Consider the following 22,297-nt stretch of genomic DNA (forward strand, 5'->3'; position numbering starts at 1 on the left):
AATGATGCATCAGTGCTGGCCCTGGTTGTGTCAAGGGGAAGCCGAGGCTCAAGGGAGATATTCTGAGGAGAACAGGTTATCCCATGATGCATCAGTGCTGGCCCTGGTTGTGTCAAGGGGAAGCCGAGGCTCAAGGGAGATATTCTGAGGAAAGCCAAATTTTCCCATGATGCATCAGTGCTGGCCCTGGTTGTGTCAATCAGTGGTTCCTTTGATGAACCCTGCAGTGTAATCTTTCTCCTTCAAAAATCACCACAGCAAATTTTAGAGTGAGACCCTTAAAAACCTCACGCTTCTGCTGTGATAGGAAATTTCACCATTGTCTGAGGCGCTTCATTAGCCACTCGCCCGCCGATCCTTGAACGCGCCTGTTTCATTTCTGCAAATCAGCGGGCAGGCTTGTCATTTTGAGCCCGCCTCATAGGGTCAGCATGGCCAATCCGCGCTGAGGTAGGCGGTGAAGCAAGGAGGGGGAGCCTGTTGAGTTGGCCACGCCCCCTACAGTACCCAACGCAGGCGTCTATGCATAAACCCCACCCTACGCTCGCGTACGTCATTGCGATTGACGGCGTGGAAATGGCGCTTCATGTGTGCGTGCACTAAGGAGCATGCGCAGAGAACGTTAAAGGCCCTTAAGGAGTCCTTCATATAGAGGTAGAAAAACAAGAGTTTTACACGCACAGCTTTCACTTCCGGTTTCCATTCCAACTCCGTAATATAAAGGACGTGGTTACATAACGGATAATGAGAGCGCCACTCCACCCTTCCACGTTCCAATCTCTATAGTGCCTTTTATAGCTACGCACTTTGCTCAGCGCATGCGCCATTAGCTGCCGGAAGTGTATATTTTATATACGCCTATGACTTTCTTTTTTCAAAAAAATTTTTTTTACTGCGTCTGTATAATATTAGATTGACCTCTCTTTTTTTTATCCTTGTGAGAGAATCGAAAACAGCCAACGGCCTGTTCCGATGTTCACCGGAAGCAGCCGCTCTACCTTTCCCCATCTCTATGGCGATGACAAAACAGGGGGCGGTGGAGGAGGAGTTGGAAAGAGCGTCGGCATGCTGCGCGTGCGCAGAAGCGGAGTCGCCGTGGCGAGGACGCTCTTTAGCTGCAAAACGAGAAGCCGCTCGGCTCTTGGAGAGCGGGGGAGGGGCGGGGCTTGGCTTCGGCGCGCCTGCGCAGTGCGCGCCTCTCCGAAGCGTGCGCCTGCGCAGTGGCCGACTCTTGCGCCGTGAGGAGGAGGAGGAGGATGCCCCTGAAGTTATTTATAATGTCGGGCCGGCCGCTGGTGACGTAGCGAGGAGTTCGGGCAGCGGCGGCGGAGGAAGCGGCGGCAGCGGCGACGCCTCTTCCTTTCCTGGTCTCCCTCCGTCCGCCCGTCCTTCCTCCTCCGCCCCCGGGCCTCCGCTGCCATGAAGGGAGCCGGGCCGCCTCTGCCGCTGACGGAGCCGGACTCGGGCGGCGCGTGCTGAGGGGCCGGACTCGGGCGCGGTGAGCCGGGGCAGTTGGTTCCGGGGCGGCGCTTTCCGTCAAAGGCGAGACCGGGCGAGGGGGGAAGCGGCCTCTCTCTCCCCCCCCGTGCCCCTCTCAGGGGGAGGGGGAGAGACCAAGAGGTTCGGGGGCGCCCGCCCTCGTCAAGTGGGATCGGTGCTCCTGGAGGGGCCGGAATGCGGCCCTGAGGCTGCAAAAGGGCTTCCCAGCTCTCTGTGATAAGTTCGGATAAGGCGGAGAAGCAGCGCCAATAGGTTCAGGGGCGGAGAAAAGGTGCCACTGGGTTCTGGCCCGGCCCTGTTAAGTGGGTAACTACCTCTGCCTTTTCTCTCGCCTTCCTCCGAGGCAGTGATAAGCCGAGAGGTCAATAGGTTTGGGGGCGAGCCGCGGTCAGAGGCTTTTTCCTTCCTTCCTCTCTTGCTCTTTCTGCCTGTTTTGGTTGGGATAGTGTGGTGAGCATCAAGGCAAACATTTGGGGGCGGAGAGGCTTTCTTCCCCCTCCCCATGCCCTGTTACCTGGGAGGACACCATGGCTCCCTCTTCCCTTCCCTTTAGGAGCCTGGTGGGTGCTGGGGGTTTTTTTTTGGGGGGGGGTGAGGCAGGTTGGACTTGGCTGCCCTCCTGACCTCCTGCTGCCCATAGAAGGGGGCCTTGTGCCTCTTGGTGCTTTCTAAGAGGGGTCAGAGAGATCAATAGGCTTGTAGTGAGGCCGAGACTTTTATTTTTAGCCCCTGCTTATATCATGGGCCTCCTGGCTTACCCCCGCTCCCCGTTTTTTTTCAGGTCGTGTGATTGGCTTTGAGCAGTGGGTTTGGGGATTGAGGAAACAGGCTAGGCCTAGTTATAGAGGGGTCCTCATGTCTCCTCCTGAGTGGGAAGCCAAGAGCGATACTCAATGTAGGAAAGAAGGTCTTTCTTTTCAAACTCTGACTAATTAGGTATTGGTACATCCCCCACCCCCTTCTCTTCCTGCTGGAGAGAATAATGGATCCAGGTGCATAAAAATGGGCTCTCCTTCCTGTCTCTTTCCCCTTCTTCTGAGAGGGTAACAAAGAGGGAAAGAAGTATAGAGACAGGCAACATTTCCTCTGCTGCCTTCCAACCTCTAGCTATATGAGAATTTTCTGGACCTTCTGCCCTTTTGCTTGGGAGACAGACAGCAATAGGTATGGGGGGCAAAGAAGGCAGTTATCCCCTCAGTACCATACCTCTGTTTCTGGGGAGCACTACTCCCCATCCAGTAGGTAGGGGGGCAACGAGCAGCAGAAAAGCTGTAGAGGAAGGTTCTGGAAGGGGGGAGTGCCTTATTAGCCTCTCCTTTATGATGTGTGGGCCTGGTTCCTTTTCACCTGGAAGGAGTAGGTGATGAACAAGGATCAGGGGTGGAAGGGGGATGCTTTCACCATTTCCACCTGTTAACACAGGTCACCTGCTGGCCTCTCCTGTATTTCTAGTTGATGAGTGAGTTAGGGAGGAGGCAATATGTATAGAGGGAACAGATAATGCAGCTGAGTGAACTTCTGGTCTGTTGCTTGACCCTGTGCTTCTCCCTGCCTTTAATTACAGACACTTTTCCTACTCTTATCCAGGTCAGGCTTGGCCTGGAATGTTTCCAAGGATACAGCTTGGGGGGGGGGTTGACTCAGGTGGTTTGCATGCCTGGGAAAGGGGCTTCCCAGCTATTGGTGCGGTGGGCTCAGATAATGTATCTTGTTTCTTTTATCTGCACTTTTCCTCCTTGCTCTTTGCTTACAGCATTTTCTCCTCCCACAGATGGAGTGTGCTTAATTGTCCCGGCACTCACCTGCGAAACAAGATTGGTACCACTGGACGAGGAGACCTTGCATTCATCTGTCCGTTCCGTATCAGTACTGGAATGAAACTGAATCTGTAACATTCTTCTCATTCTCGCAAGGATTTGTTTCCCCTTGCCCCTCCTGCAGGGACTTGGGGCAGGGTGTCTCAGAAGGGTGGAGTGCCTTACCCGTCACGAAGGGCACCTGGTTTGGTTTGCTCTCCACTTGTGGAAGCTCAGCTGTAGGATTTCTTGGTTTTTCCTCTGGGAGATTATTCCACTAGGATAGACAATGCCTTGAACGGGGACAGCGCTTTCCCACTCACCAGCCCTACAAACCGTTCACCGGGGAGTTCAGCAGAGGTGGCGAAGGCGACTGGGGAACTCACCATGGCTGGGAGTGGCTACACAGACCTGCGAGAGAAGCTCAAATCCATGATGCCTTACCGGGACAATTACAAAGGGGGCGGCACTCGAGACCCTGCCGAGTCTCCCTATGGAGGCGCAGGTGGAGCTGCAGAGCGCAAGCGGAAGTACCACGAGGATTCCGAGTCGGAGCCCAGCGACTGCGAGGAGCACCAGCGGGAGGAGGAGGAGGAGGCCCAGAAAGTCAAAAGCGGCATCCGGCAGCTCCGCCTCTTCACCCCTGAGGAGTGCGCCAAGATCGAAGCTCGCATTGACGACGTGGTCTCCAGGGCTGAGAAGGGCCTTTATAAAGAGCACACGGTGGATAGGGCCCCTCTCCGGAACAAGTACTTCTTTGGGGAGGGTTATACGTACGGGTCTCAACTGCAGAGGCGAGGTCCCGGTCAGGAACGGCTGTACCCACGTGGGGAAGTGGATTCCATTCCCGAGTGGGTCCATGACCTCGTCATCCGCAAGCTGGTGGAGCAACGGGTCATCCCTGAGGGCTTTGTGAACAGTGCAGTGATCAACGACTACCAGCCTGGGGGCTGCATAGTCTCCCATGTGGACCCCATCCACATCTTTGAGAGGCCTATTGTCTCGGTGTCGTTCTTCAGTGACTCTGCACTCTGCTTTGGCTGCAAGTTCCAGTTCAAGCCCATCAGGGTCTCCGAGCCGGTTTTCTTCCTGCCTGTGAGAAGAGGGAGTGTCACTGTGCTCAGGTAAGGAAACTTGCAGGAGGCCTTTCCGAGTCATTGGCCAGTTTCAGTTCCTGAATTGATAGCTGCACATCCAGACACATTTGTGTATTGTGTGTTGATTTTGTATAGCATGTTCCAAGTGCTAAATGTTTTGTGATCCTTGCTTGTCTTTTACAGTTGCCATTATTCCTGCCTTACAATTTCTGGAACAGAACCTAAAAGAGCAGGTGACTTGTGTGTTGGGTCTGTAGGAGACCTTACAAAGCAACTTAAGTGATTCGCACTGACTAGCAGCAGCTTTCAAACCTGTCTTCTAGTCAGCCCTAAGATGGTTTGAAATCTCATCCAGGACTCCTTACTGATAAGATCTGTAATGATAGGACAAGCATCTGAGTTTGTCGCGCATTATTAATCTTCTCTGCTATATGCAGATGCAAGGACTTTGGGGTTCTAAGACACATCCTCAGCTTGTGATCAGCAAGAGCAAACAGCAAAGCCAGCACAAACAGTGCAGAATGCAACCTGCAATGTGCAGGGGGTCCTCAGCATAAAAACTTGATGCAAGAATGCTTCCCAAGGAACTATTGAGGCAAGGTTCATAAGAGCTAGGAGGAGCTTAGCTGGAGAGCACATCAGCCATAATAGCTTGTGATAAATGCCACCCAGTTTCAGGGGTTCTGCCAAAACAAGCCTCCGTGGTTGGAGAAACTGCTTCTCTGCAAGCATTAACCAGGGATTGGGGGGGACCCCTGGCCCTCCAGGTTTGGCTGGACTACAAGTCCCATCAACCGTGACCAGACCATGCCATCCTGTAGTTAATGGGAGTTGGTGTCCAGCCATATTTGAAGGGCCACAGGTTCCTCACCCCTGCTAATTAATGTGAACTAAAGCAGGGCAGGTGGCTTTCCTTATGATGAAGAGTCTCCCTCTCATCCCAGAGAGAAGGAACTCCAGAGATGGGTAATGACTGTGTGCTGGAAAAGATAGAAGGCTTCGCTTCAGACTCCTGACAACAGGAGTCAACACAAAAGAAGGAGCAAGTCTGATTGGAAGGAGTGCTTTTTTCACTCTGCCTTCCACTCCAGCTAGGGCACTCTCAAGCCAGAGTTGGATGGCTTGCACCTTGTCTGGGAATTTTCTTTGACTCACTGGGGGCGCCTCTGCCCCCCTCACAGCTTGAGAAAAACGTGTTAGTGGAGCAGAGTAATTGTATCTCCCATGCAAACTGGTTTGAGAGCTCTCTGGCTGCAGTTGATTCTCCGTAGTAGTATCATTCTGAAAGTAAAAACCCAATACAAGCAGTAGCAATCCTCCTAGGAGTGAGTTAAGCCCTGCATGCAAAACCAGCAGTTGACCTTTCCTGCCGGGAATTGGGCAGGGAGCCCTTGCTGACTGTACTCCTGAATTGCCGCTGGTGGTAGCGTTTTGTCATTTCTTGTCCGCTGTCCTGATACCATGCAATAAGGAAAGCTTTCATAAGGGGAAAGCTATCTCAAGCATGCCAACCCTTTAGGGCTGAACTAAGTATTAGCGTACCCATTTTTCTACAGGTGTTTCCATGGGTTTCTCCAAGCCCGTTTTCTGTTGGCTGTAGAGCCAAGACTGTTACTTTGCAATATGCAGTGCTGATGTTTTCTGTAGCGTTCTCCTCTTCAATTCCTGGCTCTGCTTTTTTCTCTGAAACTGTGTTTACAGTGTAAATACTTGCAGGTAACACTAGACAGCATTCCTTGTGGCGTTAGTGCCTGTGGAAGAGCAACTTCTCCAGGAGCAGAGTGTGAAAGGGCGCGAAATGCTGGGTCAGGATAAGCCTGTGACAAACTGTATTTATAGCCGTGTAAGCCAAAGCCAGCTCTCCGCCAGGATGAGTCAAACATCCCTAATGGTTCCGCGTTGCCATGGCAAAAGGAGGGCAACCAACATTTTTTGGTCTGAGGAGTGAACACTTCTGCCAGTCTGAAAGGCTGCTTGAGGGGGTAACGTGATCCCCTGCTTACATTTGTAAAGCGATCTCCGCATGAGCCAGGAAGGAAAATCTCTCCTTCACATAAACACGGCCTTGCACAATAGTCCAGGTGCATCAATAATAAAGCAGTGTAAGGACTAAGCATTATCTCTAAAAGTGCGCACATTAACCAAGGCTCACGCAGAATTACATGTGGCAGGAACTTCCAGGAAGGGGCTGAGCAGCTGTGCACTCTGCAGCTGAAACGAAACTCCGCCTGATGCAGTTTGATAGCAAGGAAGTGCCAAACACGGGAAATAATTTTGTCAGTCTAACGAAAGGTCTGTTGCAAAATCTGGATGGCTCCCACCATGGTGTATGCAGTAAGAATTGTTGGCCCTACCCATTTTTAAGGGAGATATAATTTATGCATAATAATGGAGGCAGCCTGCAGCTTACACTGGTTGCTAAGCCTGCTGAAGCCACCCGCTTCTGCTATGGAGTTGCCATGTGTGACTAGCAAGACTAACAGGACTCTTGGCATGCACCTGCCTCCCTGGCTGTTTCAGATAGCTGGAGACAGTGGCATCCCTTCAAAAAGATGGCTATCTCTTCTTACCTTGCTCATCTGTGGTAACGTTGCAGGGATGCACCCCAAAAGGGGAAATTGGTACCCTAAGACTTGTCCCAGGTGAGCAGGCAAGCGGCTTTTCAGAAGCCTTGCTTTGTACTCATGAATTCTTTGCTTTAAGGGGGCAGTGGCTTTTCCTTTTGTCCGAAGCTTTCTGCTCCTGATTCTAATAGAGAACCAGCTGCCCTGTTAGTTTTGCTTTGTGGCAACTATGTCAAATGTGAACCTAATTCATTAAGAAAGGAATGGCTGAAAGAACTTCACCTGTGCTTCAGAGTTGCCAAGTTGGAGGGAAGGAGTGGAATGGAATTCCAGATTATTTGACCATATGAGCTTTTCACGGATGGATGGGTGAAGTCCCCTCTGCATAGAGCAGCATGGGTCTACTGCAGCCTACAGTGTCTGAGTCAGTTCCTCACGGACAGAAACAGCATTTCCACAAGTCTTTTCTAGTAGCAGAAATCTTCTAGAATTTCAGTAAGCCTACGGCTGGGTCACCGTCCAGCACCTTCACTGTCCTGTTCCAGCTTGCCTGGTTTCCAAGAAAAGAAGGCAGCATTAAGCAACTAGCACACTTTAAACGCAGAAATTACTTCAGTTTGAGCGCAGCAGCTACTAAGCTTTTGGGCATTAACTATAAAAGGGCACCTTTCCATGGGAGGTTGGCCTGAGCAGAAAGTCTGCACTGCCAGTGCAGCGCCCAGCACTCCTAGATCTGCTTGGCACTGCCAGAATGGACTAGGCCAGTGTTCCAGTCACATGGGCCAGCTGGGTATAAAAACCTGGTCAAGAAGGGAGGGAGTAGTTCTAAATACGGCTGCTGTCGAGAGGGCTGGCAGGGAGAACCTAGCCAAATAGAAGCAGCATGCTTGTTATGGCAACATGAGTCTTAATATCGCTTGGTCAGTGGCTTTTGCTGGTAGCGGAGAGGTTGATGCAACAGTTTGCTTTCTGTTTACAGGAGTTATGTGGGCAGGCACTTATGCTTTGCTCACCATCCTTGTTCTTGAGTGTCTTAAGAATGCAGCTTCCTAATTCCTTGCCTCCTGATTGTTCAGCACATGACTGCTGTACCGCCCTAGCTGATATTTATATGCTTTTTGCATGGGAGGAGAGGATCTGTAAGTGCCGCTTCAAATGTTACGAAGAAATGCAGGGAATGGGAAGCGCAGTCCATTGTGCTTCCTGTTCTCTACAACCTGGTTGAGAGGGGGGAGTCACTTTGAACTCTCTTGAGAGGCCTTAAAACAAGTTGATGAGATGCCCTTTCACAGAGACAGTGTCTCCTCCCAGAAGACTTACCTGCTCCTAGTGTAAATGATCAGGGTTTTGTGGCGCTATTGGGAATTTCTACTCCTGTGAAATAGTGTGCAGCTAGTTAGGTATGATGCTGTACATAGTTTTTGTAACACTGAACAAGCAATATCCCACCCCCACCCCCATTTTGGCAATGATTGCTTTCAGGCATGGGCTGATGGCCAACCGGGGGAGCCCACTGTACCTGACAGAAAGCCAATGCACATATTGTTGCCGTGCTGCTAGGAAACTTCATAGCAAAGTTATTGAAGTGGTCAGTTTGTGGGGGTTGGGTTATGCAGGCAAGGTTTGAGGTGTATTAACAATACAAACAAACTGGTTTTAATAGTCAAGGGTTTCTCAGTGAACTCTGGGAATGGTAGTCCTGTGAGGATGTTAAGAAACTAGTCTACTAATACCCAGGATACTCCTGAAACCACTCTAGATAAACTGGGCTTAGCTTAGTGGAGAAGACAAGCCTACCTGGACCCTGAGATCGTCATTTGAGGCCCATCTCTGAGTGTGTCTCATTTTCCAAGGCAAGGCAGATTCAGGCAGGTCCTTTTTCGTGGTGGCACTCAGTTTGCAGAATGCTGTTGCCCAGGACTCTCATTTGTATCAGGGCTACTGATACTGGGATCTTCACAAACACGTGGCTTCTGTTCGTGGCTAATGATAATGGTAGCCAGGGAATAGAAGGCATTGCTTCAGTATTTCCTGACTGCGAGCAGTTCATTGTAGCCTTCTGCAAAGGATCTTGCTCCCAGTTCCTCTGAACAGGAGAAATAGTGCTTTGAGTGCCATTAAGGTTAACAGAATTACCCAGTAGTCATGGGTCTGGAATCAGGGAAGTGCTGGATATTGAAATCTTGGCTGAGCCCTCATGGTCTTTGCAGCTATGTTGTAATGCAGATCCTGTCAAGGATCTCAAATTGAACCAAAATGTTTCTCTCTCCCCACCCCCTTTCCCTATAAGATCTTGGGCACAGTTGTCAGAATATAGTTACTGAGTTTGCTCACACTCCCACCCAAACAAGCTAGATTTTGTCCTGTGTTCTCCTTTCCCCCGCATCCACCTTCCTGCACCAGCATTCTACCTCTTCAGGTAGATGCTTACCTGAGCCACTGGTCTCTGCAGCCCGAAAAAGAACAAGGTAGACTCTTGGGGAGGGAAGGTGGGAAGATTCTTACATTGGGAATTTGAAGACTCCAGCAAAGCTGGCCCACGCTACTGCATTTGATCTGTGGTTATGGGTGGCAGCGAGGGTTTGGAGTAGGTGGTGGAACCATGCAAGCAATGGTCTCTGTGGCAAATATTTTTATATGGCTTTCTCAAGAGCAGGGGTGGGGAAGCTGTGGCCTTCCTGATGTTGTTGAGCTCTGACTCTCATCATTCCCTGCTGTTGGCCACATTAGCTACAGCTGTTGGGAGTTGGTGACCCCTGCTCTAGAGGATCTCAGGGCAGGATGGTGGTCCCAGGTAATATACAATCAATCCCTGATATCTCGAGATAGGACTGGAAATGTTCTCTGTCTGAAATCTTGGAGAGCCACCGCTAGTTAGCAATACTGAGCTACCTGTGCCAATGGTCTGTCTCTGTATAAGGCAGCTTCCCACATGAACCTGAGAAAATGGCCTTGTCTGCTGTATTGATGGTGAGCCAGTGTGGCATAATGGGTAGAGTGCCCGCTTAGGACCTGGGAGACCAGGGTTCAAATCCCCATTCTCAAAGCTCGTTGGGTGAGCTTGGGCCAGTCCCTGTCTTAAAATACCTCACAGGGTTTTTGCTTGTATAAGCTGTGGAGGGGGAAAGCATTGTGCGCCACCCTGAGCTCCTTAGGAAAAATGGTGGAATATAAGTGAAATAAATTTAAACGGTGGGCAGAGATGTTATGAAGGGCTGTAAGTGTTGGCTGAAGTTATAGACAGAGCTGTTTGATCACCAGTATGGCTGAACTGGGGCTGGAGAGAAGCAGGAACAGATACAGCCTTTTAAAACTGAAGTTGGCTTGGTTTGAAATCCCTCTTGGATCTTTCTCTTCCACAGTGGTTACGCAGCTGATGAAATTACACACTGCATTCGACCACAGGATATCAAGGAGAGGAGAGCAGTCATCATCCTTAGGAAGTAAGTGGTGAAGCATCTTTGAAGAGAATGTAATTTGTATATGTTTCTAAAGGGGAAAACATCCTTTCACGTTCTTGCTGCTGCCAATACTTTGAACAGCTAAAACTGGTAGCAGCTAACGCAGATGATTCTGTCCTGGCTAAGCAAAATCACTCTTGAACTTTGTGAGACATAGCTGTTTCCTTGCTCCCATTTATGAGGCCCATGGTTTGTTTGTTTTTAAAATGTTAAGCCGGGCCTCGTAAACAAGACGCAGGGAGGAACCTGGGGCACCTCTCGATGACCCAGTAAATCCTGGGAAACCATAACTCTGTTGGGAGGCCGAGGAAGTGTTTTCTTAGCATTCTCAAAACATCCTGCCCCTTCCTAGCACTTAACTGGTAAAACACATTGTGGTCTGTTTTGAAGGCATGCTGCCAGGAAAAGTGGAAAGAATGGACTAGCCCCACTAAATCTTCCTTAAAGTAACAGCGCTTCCTGCCCTTTCCATTGGCTCGCACACATACACTGGTAGGAAGCAGAGGCTTGGCTTTGCAAATACAACTCAGAACAGCAGGCTTAGGGGGGGCCACTAGGGGCGCATTGGAAGATGGCTGACAATACCATCTCTCCGACCCACACAGGGTAATTAAGAGGCTGTTATGGGAGTAGGCAGCCTCCCTTGTTGCCCCAAGAAAATGGGGAACACTGCCCTTGCCTGCTGTGCCCATAAATCACCCCCTAATTCGAAAGAAGGGGGTGAGGGCACTAGGCAGAATGCCCCCATGTGGACCTCGGCTCTCCTGGACGCTGTCTCTGATCGTGCACTAGCTGCAGCAATTTGGAATAATTAATTACAAAAGAAGCAAATGCACATATTTCAAGTGAAGAAGGGGAGTGAAGTCTGCTAATTTAAGTGACCTCTGCGAAAGAAGACGACGAGTTGGAGAAACAGGAATATTTTACGATGAAGATACACCAAAGGCTGGGTATGTTGACAACGGGACTGAATGGGGGGGGGGACCTTTTTTACTTTCCTTCTATGTGATTTACAAGAACCCCCCCTCATTAGAATCGTCGGTTGAACTGACCCAAGCAGGATGATTAAGGTCTGTGTGGAGATAAACTTTAACCCAAAGTATGCTTTATGGAGATCGAGAAGCAATAAGAGCTTTTGGAATGGCGCAGCAATTAATTCGGAGTCGCCATCTTGCCAAAGTATTTATAGCCGGGAGGAGGAACGGACTTGTTTTCAGACTGCATTGCTGGTGAATCTCCTCAGAGGTTTTGAGAAAGGGGGCAGATTGGTGAAGATTAATGACGCTAAGACTGTTTTGATGTATGGATGTATGATGTATGATGTTATATGGAAAATGTCTGGATATGGCTACTGGATTAAAAAAAAAAAAATCCACGCAGGATTACAAACTGTTCTAACCAGCTTGTGGAGACTATCAGAGGTCACAAAGAGAAAGGTAAAATATATGAAAATAACAACAAGAGATGTGGAAAAACAATAAGAAAGGACTGGATAGTACTGTGAACATCATAAGGTTAGATTTGTGGACATTAAAACAGCAGCAAGAAGCAAGAAGTTGATTGGATCCCCTTCGGAACTTGAAATATGGGTACCCCCAACAAAAATATAAAATTCGGCTGTGTAATTTGGAATTTATGTAATTTGGTTTGATTTGATGTGATTGGTCGGTTAATAAAATTATTCTTAAAAAAAAACAAAAAAAAACAGAACAGCAGGCTTAAGAGGCCTGAGCAGTTGTGTGCTCGATGTGGTTTTGGTGTGAGAGAGTTTGAACCCCCCTGACGTGTGGTGGGCTCACACAGTTGGCTCAAAGCTGAAGGTAATCCCTGCACAATACAAATTTGGAGCTTCTCGCGGTGCATTCTACACTACAGAGCAGGATCCCCAAATTTAGATCTCCAGGTGTTTTTGAACTACAGTTCCCATCATCCCTGACCCACTGGTCCTGCTAGCTAGGGCTGTTGGGAGTTGTAGTCTAAAAGCAGCTGGAGACCCAAGTTTGGGAAACACTGCTATAGAGTAATGGTTGGCCACCTGCAGTCTTCCAGATGTTGTTGAACTCCAATTCCATTAGCTCCAGCCAGCATGGCCTGCGATCAGGGATTGATGGGAGTTGTGATCCAGTAACATCTGGAGGGCCCAGTTACAGTGTGTGCGGCTTTCCTTATAGAATCATAGAATTGTAGAGTTGGAAAGGAACCCCGAGGGTCATCTAGGCAAACCCCCTGCAATGCAGGAATCTCAACTTGATCATACATGACAGATGGCCATCCAGCACCTGCTTTAAAAAGGAAGGAGAGTCCACCACCTCTTGTAGGAGTCTGTTCCGCTGTCAGAAAGATCTTCCTGATGTTTAGTCGGAATCTCCTTTATTGTATCTTGAAGCCATTGGTTTGGATCCTAGCCTCCGTAGCAGGAGAAGACAAGCTTGCTCTATCTTCCATGTGACAGCCCTTTAGATAATTGAAGATGGCTATCTTACTCCTCAATGGGACGCGGGTGGCGCTGTGGTCTAAACCACTGAGCCTCTTGGGCTGGCTGATCAGAAGGTCGATGGTTCGAATCCCCGCGACGGGGTGAGCTCCCGTTGCTCGGTCCCTGCTCCTGCCAACCTAGCAGTTTGAAAGCACACCAAAAAGTGCAAGTAGATAAATAGGTACTGCTCTGGTGGGAAAGGTAAACAGCGTTTCCATGCGCTGCTCTGGTTTCAGTGTTCCATTGCCCCAGAAGCGGCTTAGTCATGTTGGCCACATGACCTGGAAAAACAAATGCCGGCTCCTCAGCCTGTAAAGCGAGATGAGCACCGCAAACCCAGAGTTATCTGCGACTGGACTTAACTCTCAGGGGTCCATTACCTTTTACCATTTTATTTTACTCCTCTCAGTTTCCTCTTTACCAGGCTAAACATACCCAATTCCAACAACCATTCGTCATAAAGGGTTGGTTTCCAGACCCTTTCTTATCTTGGTCGCCCTCTCACAGGAGTAGATAACCCCATTGCTGCCTTGCAGGCTGGGTTTGCATCTCCACTCGAGAGAGTTGGAATTGTATCCATGATTTGTGGAATCCTTGGCAGGGAAATGGGAGAGTGTCAGGTTGCTAGTCTGCTAGTGGCTCTGGTTGTGAGCAGTGTCTCCAGTAAAGTGCATCGGACAGGGAGCTCAGGGGCTCCAACCCTTGCAAAACATGGCGGCTAGGATCAAACAATCCTCCGGCAGTGTTTGTAAGACTTTGGGGAAGGTTCCTTTACATGTCTCGCACTTTCACCTCTGCTAACTCAGTACTTGCTTGAGAACAGAAGTGCGTAATGAGGAAACTATCTTAACTCCGATTCTCTTTGAGTGGAATTTTCCTGAACAGCCTGGTAACCGGCATGGTCATAAAAACTTCAAGGCAGTGGAAGCATAGCAATATTTATGGATCCTTCCTGCATGCTCTGGGCTGCTGTGGAGGGTGGCTGCAGAACAGCCTGGCGATCTCCGAGGCGGAGTTGGTGGAGCGACCAAGAAAGAAATTGGCTTTCAGCTTAAGAGCAGATGGAAAAACACGAGGCTGTAGCTCAGCTCCCAGCTAGTTTCCGGAGCAGGTTGCAAGATTATTTTACCCCTGTACTGTTAGTTTGGGACAACCTCTTGAGCTACTTAGAACTTTAAGGAATTTGTTTGCCTGATGAGAAATGGTACCTGGCAATGTGTTGAGGGGCAGGAGGTAAGCAGAGCTCCACCTCTGGCTTCTGAGTCTTCATTAAATGCTGCGTGTAGACATTCAGATAACAGGATTTGGTCCAGCTGAAGTAGATTTGGTCAACTGACTGATCGAGAACTGGGCAAGTGTGTTGGAAGTGTTGGTTTTATTTGAGCAGTTAAAAAGATTATCTTCATCAGACTTGATACTTATGCAAATTACTTAACAGTTTGGACAAGTAACTTCTAAGACATCTTTAGTTTTGAGAGAGTTTGGTAAGGTTGCTATAAACGTCAACAAGTCTCTGGATGGTCCACCCCTTTTGGCTTTTCTCGTGGAATTGCAATATCTCTGTTTAAAAATAATAAACATGAAATGCAAGCCAGAAGGAAGCAGAGCAGCAGTGAAATATTAAAACGCAAAACGTCTGTTTTGAAAAAGTAGTTATGCTACGTTGACAGCAGGCAAGCATCCTCTGGCACTGAGACTTCTTGGAATATTTGACAGGCCTCTTGACTGGTGTGCCAATCCTACAAGCTCGGGTGCTTTTTTATTCTTATGGAAAGATTGCTTCACAAATGCTGGTTTCTGCTCCAGTGCCAAACGCTCTGCTTGGAATCATGCAGCGAGAGAGGCCAGCGGTCAGGGATGCTGGGAACTATAGTTCAGCAACATCTGGAGGGCCACAGGTCCCCCATCCCTGCCCTGCAACCTGCTACGGATAAAGGACATGGCTTCCTTTCTGCGATCCTTGGACCACCTGTCCCCTTCCAATTCCACTAGCCCATGTATCCATTTGGCACCTGCCAATTCAGTTCAGGATGTGGCTTCTAAGACAAATGGGCAGAAGAAGCAGGGTGGGCCATGCAGAAAGCTCTGGTCCCATTTGTAGCCCCAGGAGCAGCGTTGCCCTCTGAGTGCGTGTCTCAGGTCCCAGTCAAACTCGTGGTGCCAGAGGAGGGGTCCTGTGGGCAGGTGTAGCTGGGGAAATCCATAATTCTATCCTAGAAAGCAGCTTCTGCAGATCAATAAACAAACGGCTTCTGCACATGCATACCAAAGTTCGAGCTGAAAACATACACACTGCTTTTTTCTGTCATGTGGGCTGTGGAAGTCTGCCATTCCTGGGGCATCTGGGGTTACTTTCGGAAGAAAGCTGGGAAAATCCAACTAGAGTGTTCAACTGCATATATATCAGTGAACTGGTGTCAGATTCAATTTAGGTCAGCATTTCTGTAAATGTTAACTGACTATCATGCTAGGCGAGTGCTCTGGTCGGTGCCCAGTTAAGATACATATGAAATACGGATTTCGGGGAGGGGAGAGGCACTTTTAAGTTTCCTCTAGCAACAGATAGGGAGGCCTGACTTTTGCTCATCAGATCACATGTGTGGCATGTGGCCGCCTCCTCTGGCCTGCACCCCTGGGGCAAATGTTGAATGTTGGCACAGTGTCTCTTAACACAAATTGTGTCTCCTGTTCCAATGCATCCGGTAGAATTAGATGAGCACTACTTTTGTTTCTTAACCCTTCCAGGACCAGGCTAGACGCTCCCCGGCTGGAGACGAGATCCCTGAGTAGTTCTGTGCTGGTGCCAGGGTACGCCTCTGACCGCCTGTCAGGAAGCAACAGGGACCCCATCCTGAAGCCAAAGAGGTCCCATCGCAAAGCAGACCCAGACGCTGCTCACCGGTAAGTGAATCTGCAACGGGACAGGGCAGGAGGATGGCAGCTGCGCCTCATAGAGAGAGGCAGGAGAGCTGCTGAGTTGTGTGGTTCTGTGGAGTGAGGAAGGAGTGACCTCTTGCTTGGCTTCTGCTGGTTTTTGCACGGCTGGGAAAGTCCACTTCATAGCCCTGCGGGTGTCAGTCTTTGCACTCAAGTCCAAGTGCCACAATTAATGGAATTGTGCAGAAGCAGTGGCTGCTTCTGGTTGCAAAATGAGGCTTTGGTTTGGAATCTGTGAGTGGAGAGGCAGGTATTGGCACAAAAGAGGCAAACCTATTACCTACACTCCTTCTGTGTGTGTGCTTTGCAGGTGGGGCTGTCTCTACCCTGGAAGTAAGGCTTAGATGCTTCCACAGAGACACCCATCCATAATTTAGGACCAGTGTGTGTGGATATAATTTGGCTTTGGAGTGGTGTTGAACTCTTCCCATGTGGTGCAGCCATGTCAACCGCTGTTTGCAATACAGCGTTTTGGGGTTTGGTCAAGGGTTCAATGAAGGGGAGAGCCCAAAATGTTACTGGAGGTGCACGACCTCCAGGTGTGCCTAAAGTATCGGTTTGGCTCTTCACATTGTTCATCTTCCCTTAGCCTTTGAGGTAGGGTAGACAATGAGCCCCAGTAAAAAGGTCATGGCATACTGTAGACCTTGTCACTTGGATGGGGGAACCTGTGGCCCTTTAAATGTTCCTCTGCTCCAACTCCCATCATTCCCATCCAGTTGGGCAGTGGTCGGGGATGATGGGAGTTGGAGTCCAGCATCATGCAGAGAGCCACTGATCTCCCACCTCTGGTATAACTGCTCCAGTGAAAAGCAGCAGTTATGAGGTAGTGCTAGATATATAACCTAATTCCCAATGGCACCTTAGAGCAATGTTACAGTCGCCACAAGGGAATGTCTAGGCACCGTTTTCCCCCAGTGTTGTTGTCAATTTCGTTTCATACAACACACTAAAACATCAAATACAGTGGTACTTCGGGTTAAGTACTTAATTTGTTCCGGAAGTCCGTTCTTAACCTGAAACTGTTCTTAACCGGAGGCACCACTTTAGCTAATGGGGCCTCCTGCTGCTGCCGCGCCGCCGGAGCACGATTTCTGTTCTCATCCTGAAGCAAAGTTCTTAACCCGAGGTACTATTTCTGGGTTAGCGGAGTCTGTAACCTGAAGTGTATGTAACCCGAGGTACCACTGTAAAACAATTTGGAATAAAACACATCGAAGCTTCAAGGAAAATCTTTTAGATCCTTCTCTAAGTGACGTTTTGCTTTCCCCAGTCGCCAGCCGGACACCCAGAGATCTCCACAAGGTCACAGTTGGACCGGCGCCAGTCGCAAAATGAGCCTGACTAATTTCTAGCACTGCCCCGAATCCTCTCATTGGTCTGTCTGTCTTTCTTTTCTCTCCTCAGACCTCGGATTCTAGAAATGGATAAAGAGGAGAACAGGCGCTCGGTCCTCTTGCCCAAGCACAGGAGGCGGAGCCATTTCAGCTCTGAGAACTATTGGCGGAAGTCTTACGAGTACACGGAGGACTTTGACGAGGAAGAGGAGGACGGCAGTCCAGCTCGGAAAGTGAAGATGAGGCGGCACTGAGGGATTTTGTTCTTTCACCCCCCCCACCCCTTCCAACAGAGATATTTGAGCTGATGAGACTGGTCTTCAGGCTGTGAAATCGTATCTTCCCCCACCCCTCCTCCCTCCCACCCCCCTTGGCTATTTCTCATCTAGCTTCAAGGTTGTATTCTCCCTCGCCCCCCACCCCTTTTACGCTGAAGAATGGATCTGGAATGGATCTGGCTTTTTTTTCTTTTTCCTTAAAGAGAGGCATCAGTGCGACTAGGTTGTATCTGCAGCCACCTGCCCTCTTCCCCTCTGCTCCCCCACCCCCGGGCAGTCGACCGCGCCCCTCGAAAGCGTGGAGGAGCAGCTTGTCTTTAAAGGGCCGGGGAGAAAGCTTATGTTGTTCTTTGAGGTGTTTGGGCTGGAGTGGATTTTGAAGATGCCAAAAAAAAAAAAGTGGTGCGTTGAGTTTGCCGAAGGAGTTGAGAATATTCGTTTATGCTCTTGGCGCTGCTGCTTCTTGAAAACGTTACAAATACAGCGTTTCTCCTTCCCCACCCCAATCCTCACACTACCAGCCGCGTGGTGAAATGCTCTCTGTATCGCCACCCTGCTCCGCACCACACCAAAGGGCTCCTGATTTCTGAAGCCAACGGCCGTGTGAATTTATTTTCCTCGCTGTCATTTCAAAAGCTGCCTCCCTCCAGCAACTGGAAATCTAAAGCTTTGCGAACACCTCTTCTTCTTCTTATTTTGGTTTTTTTTTGGTGACACCGGATGACAAAGCGTTTAGGACGTGTTGCACTTTAGTGTCAGGGTTTATCGCCCCCTCCCTTGAAATGCCATATAATTCCCCCCCCCCTCCTTCCCCAAAACCCTTACTTGCTTGGGCTAGCAAGCACCTGTGTTTTCTGCGCTGCTAATGAAAAAAAAAGGATACAGTCGTGTTTTCTCTTTCTGTGAAGGATGCACAGTGGTTCCACATTGGGGCTGCTGCTTGAGGGCTCATTGAGGGGCGGGAGGGGGGCAACTCTTGGAGGGGGAGGAGCTGCTTGGCTGGAAACCTCAGATTCTGCCGAATCCCTCACACTAACAGCATACGGCCCATACCTAGCATTTTCTATATAAACATAGTTATTTTGAAGACATTTACCCTCTTTGTTTCGATTGAGGCTTTCCTTCTCCCCACCCTCCTGGAAAACCAGACTTTCCATCTCTCTTGACACTTGAAAAAGATGCTTCTGTGGCGGTTGTCCATTCTTAAAAGTAGATGGCCCCGGGCAAACACTCACCGTCAGGAATCCAGACTGGGCGGGAGCTGCGTCTGTGTGAGGCAGCCCTCCTCCCTTGGTTCTCAACATGGGCAGACTCCCAGTGACGTGGGTCTTGGGATCAGTGAAGCAGGATGTTTAGGCTGCCCCATGCAGAAGGCGAGAATAGTGGGTGAATTGGCATCCTTTTCTGCTTCTTCGGTGACTTCAGGCGATGGGCTCCACTGGCCCCTGGTCTTGCACCAAAAGCATCTTGCTAAAGGCATGTCAAGACCTCATGTTTGGAGCTGCCAGCTGGCCTCTTAACTTGCTTCATGCTTCTTTCCTGCTTGAGCCAAGCCCAGAAAAGCACGTCCTGTTGCCCCCAAAGAGTTCAGCTTTTAAATGTTAGTCTTCTCCCCAATGGCTGTAACACCTCTCTCTCTCTCTCTCTCTCTCTCTCTCTCTCTCTCTCTCTCTCTCTCTCTCCTGCTTCCTGCTTTGTCCCAGCCTGGAAGAGTTTTCAGCGTTCAGGAACCAGGTCACCTAAGAATCGCCCTTATTTTTTTAAATCACACACGAGAAGCCCAGCTTTCTGAACCAAAAATCTGTGGTTCAAAACGTCCACCCTTAAGTATTCTGAACTTCATTTGTTCTTCTCAACTCTCATACCTGAGGAATTCTTTCTCTCTCCCCCTCCCACCCCCCGCCAACCAGGTTGCACGTGCCTTTTTGCTATGATCTATATACCTCATAACCATCAAATTACCTTATGCTTTTGACGGGCGAGGAGGTTTTGACCCCAAATCCCCAGACGCTCATCGCCTCCTGTGCTTTATTCAACAGGGGCTGATGCTCACCTCCTCTAGAGCTTGCTCCGCTGGGATGGGCCAACCCACCATATTGCTACAACACGTAATATAATTATTATTATTTTTAATAATTTGTCTTCCCTCCTGACTTGCCACCAGAGTGGAACCTTTTTGGTTTCAAAGAGTTATGGCTCCATCATAACACCAGTTTTCCTTCAAAGTTCCTTTGGGGGTGTGGACTGCTCCCGCTTGCTAGTTTGGTGGGGCAAATGTGTTGAGCTTGGCTGTTCCTTGCTCCTTCACCACAGGTGAGGAGGAAGCAGGATGCAGGTGGGACGCCAGATTGCCGAAAGTTCCCAAAATACCCTGGTCTGCAGTGTTAGGCTGTTTCTGCAACTGGCAGTGCAAGAAACATCAATGCTTTTTTTGCCCCTGTGAAGGGAGCACGTCATCCAAGAAAATGGATGTCGGTGCTTTGACTAATCTTAAGGACTGAAGGGCTTTAGTAGATTTGCTGCCTTATAGCTCAGCATCCCTGTCAGTTTAGTGTATTTCCCACCAGAATTTGGGTTTTATTTTACTGCAGAGTTTTTTGTCGGCACCCCACGCGACTAGTTTCGTTTGACCCGCTCCTCTTAAGTGTTAGAAAACAGGTTTCCGTTTCCGCTTTGTGATTTGCCATAACCGAGATGATGTTGACTCGTGGGTGAGCATTCCAGATCTGATTTTTCTCCCGTAAAGAAGGCCTTTGCTTCTCTGCGCCCCTCCTGCATGGGCACTGAACCGACCATACGGTGAGCAAGGAGGCAAATGGGTGAATCTTCTTTTCTCTCCTTCCCCGCATCCCACCTTGGTGCCAAGCACCTGGTAACCTTGGCAGAAAGGCATATAGGGGAAAATGACGCCGCAATAGTTCTGTTGGCACTTTCTGGTTCTTGCACCTGTTTTGGATTCCCCTGTCCATAAAAACCACTGAGGCCAGGGCACTTGCCAGCTGCCTCCCGAAAAGTTAGATTTTCCTGGAATGTCGCGAAGGAGGGTAAAAGCCAGGGGCTGGCAGGTACTTTCTCCCACTTCCCTACAGTTTGCTTTTCTCAGGCACCATCTGCTGTGGCGATTGACCCAGTTCTAAGGCGCAGTCTGATGGGATTAAACAAAAAACGAAAAAAGCTACCCCGTTTCTCACATTGAAAAATGTTGACGGATGCCTTGGTTCCTTTTTTTCTAATGCTGTTAGTGTGAGGTTTGATGGCAGCCAATCACTGGTAACAGGATCCAGCCACAGCCCCTCACCCAGGTTCAGGCTGCTTTTGAAATTTTGAGGTTTGGGTGGTTTGGGATCTGTTTCCAGTGATTAGCTGGGGGGTTTTTTGTTTTGTTTTGTTTTGTTTTAAAAAGTACCAAGTACGGATGTGCTGGAGCCTGAAGGCAAAACTTGCTCCAGAGCGTTCCTGGGTTTCTCTCCTCCTTGCACCTCCACCCCCCCCCCCTCTTCCCAAGCACACACTTAAAAAAGAAAAAGGAAAAAAAAATTAAAAAGTTCTGGCTGACTTTTTTGTGTTTTTTTTAAATGGAAAAAAAATCTAATTTTTTGTTACAAATAAAATAAGTGGCAATATTTTTTTCTGTAATTTTTCATAGGAAAAAAGTGTGATTTGTAAAACCAATTGTACAGTTCTGAAGTTTGAAATACACAAAATCGCCGTACTGCGTGGCACGCTGTCAATGGGGGAGGGAGGGGAAGGGAGAGATTATTTTCCGTACAGTACAGTGTATTTGGGGAGAAATCTTTTAATTCGGGTTGATTTAGGAAGAGCTATAGTTCCCTGTCAGGGTTTGAAATTTCTTTTTTTTTTTCTTGTATAGAATGCTGCATTTAACTAAATAAAAGCCGAAAGCATCACTTGACTGAGTTGAGTGTTTCCATATATATTTGCTTTTTAAAAACCGTAACGGTTCTTGCATGGTGCTGCTGCTGTTGCAAGTGTCAAGACGTTCTTCATATATTTTCAGTAATCCTTAACAGAAGCCCACAAGGTAAAGAACAGTTTTATCCCCACATTGCTGACGTGGGGGGGCGGGGCAGGTTTGAAGTGTTTGGTTTGATGCTATGAGAATAACGGTGTGCTTAACGGTGAAATTAGATGCAACGTTGGCTACTTAATGAGCATTCATTCTGATTTGCTTGCAGGATGATGTATTAGAGCAGGCTTCCTCAACCTCGGCCCTCCAGATGTTTTGAGACTACAGTCCCCATCATCCCTGACCACTGGTCCTGCTAGCTAGGGATCATGGGAGTTGTAGGCCAAAAACATCTGGAGGGCCGAGGTTGAGGAAGCTTGTGTTAGAGCATGTCCCATCTCCCACTTTCCTTGCTGCAATCTTTCCGGGAAATGGCCATACTGCACAAAAGCGCCTCACCAGCTGCAGCCAGGATTGGCCCATCTGTGATTTAATCCCACCTAAAAGTTGCGGCGCTGTGGGTTAAACCACAGAGCCTAGGACTTTCCGATCAGAAGGTCAGTGGTTCAAATCCCCGCGACGGGGTGAGCTCCCATTGCTTGGTCCCAGCTCCTGCCAACCTAGCAGTTCGAAAGCACATCAAAGTGCAAGTAGATAAATAGGTACCGCTCCGGCAGGAAGCTAAACGGCGTTTCCGTGCGCTGCTCTGGTTCGCCAAAAGCTGCTTAGTCATGCTGGCCACATGACCCGGAAGCCGTACTCCGGCTCCCTCGGCCAATAAAGCAAGATGAGCGCCGCAACCCCAGAGTCGGTCACGACTGGACCCAATGGTCAGGGGTCCCTTTACCTTTTTAAAAGTTGCAAAGAGACTTGGAAGTGCCCAA

General features: G+C 49.1%; 1 protein-coding gene across 1 annotated transcript; it reads left to right on the plus strand.

The window, feature by feature from the left end:
- Positions 1–1,223: 1,223 nt before the first annotated feature.
- On the plus strand, positions 1,224–21,354 carry ALKBH5 (alkB homolog 5, RNA demethylase). Its single transcript, XM_080981184.1, has 5 exons — positions 1,224–1,498; positions 3,272–4,420; positions 10,320–10,400; positions 15,640–15,795; positions 17,239–21,354. The coding sequence occupies exons 2-5, from the start codon at positions 3,684–3,686 to the stop codon at positions 17,420–17,422; spliced, it is 1,158 nt and encodes a 385-aa protein (XP_080837310.1). The 5' UTR covers positions 1,224–1,498; positions 3,272–3,683; the 3' UTR covers positions 17,423–21,354.
- The last annotated feature ends 943 nt before the right edge of the window (positions 21,355–22,297 follow it).

The sequence above is a fragment of the Podarcis pityusensis genome (genome assembly GCF_964106645.2).
Source record: "Podarcis pityusensis genome assembly, chromosome: 14".
NCBI classification, from domain to species: domain Eukaryota; kingdom Metazoa; phylum Chordata; class Lepidosauria; order Squamata; family Lacertidae; genus Podarcis; species Podarcis pityusensis.

What these genes read in the sequence shown, in the direction of transcription:
- ALKBH5 (XM_080981184.1), top strand. Translation starts at nt 3,684, where the DNA reads ATGGCTGGGAGTGGCTACACAGACCTGCGAGAGAAGCTCAAATCCATG. An exon ending in GCAGTCATCATCCTTAGGAA is followed by an intron (nt 10,401 to 15,639) that starts GTAAGTGGTGAA and finishes TAACCCTTCCAG; the next exon opens with GACCAGGCTAGACGCTCCCC. An exon ending in GACCCAGACGCTGCTCACCG is followed by an intron (nt 15,796 to 17,238) that starts GTAAGTGAATCT and finishes TTCTCTCCTCAG; the next exon opens with ACCTCGGATTCTAGAAATGG.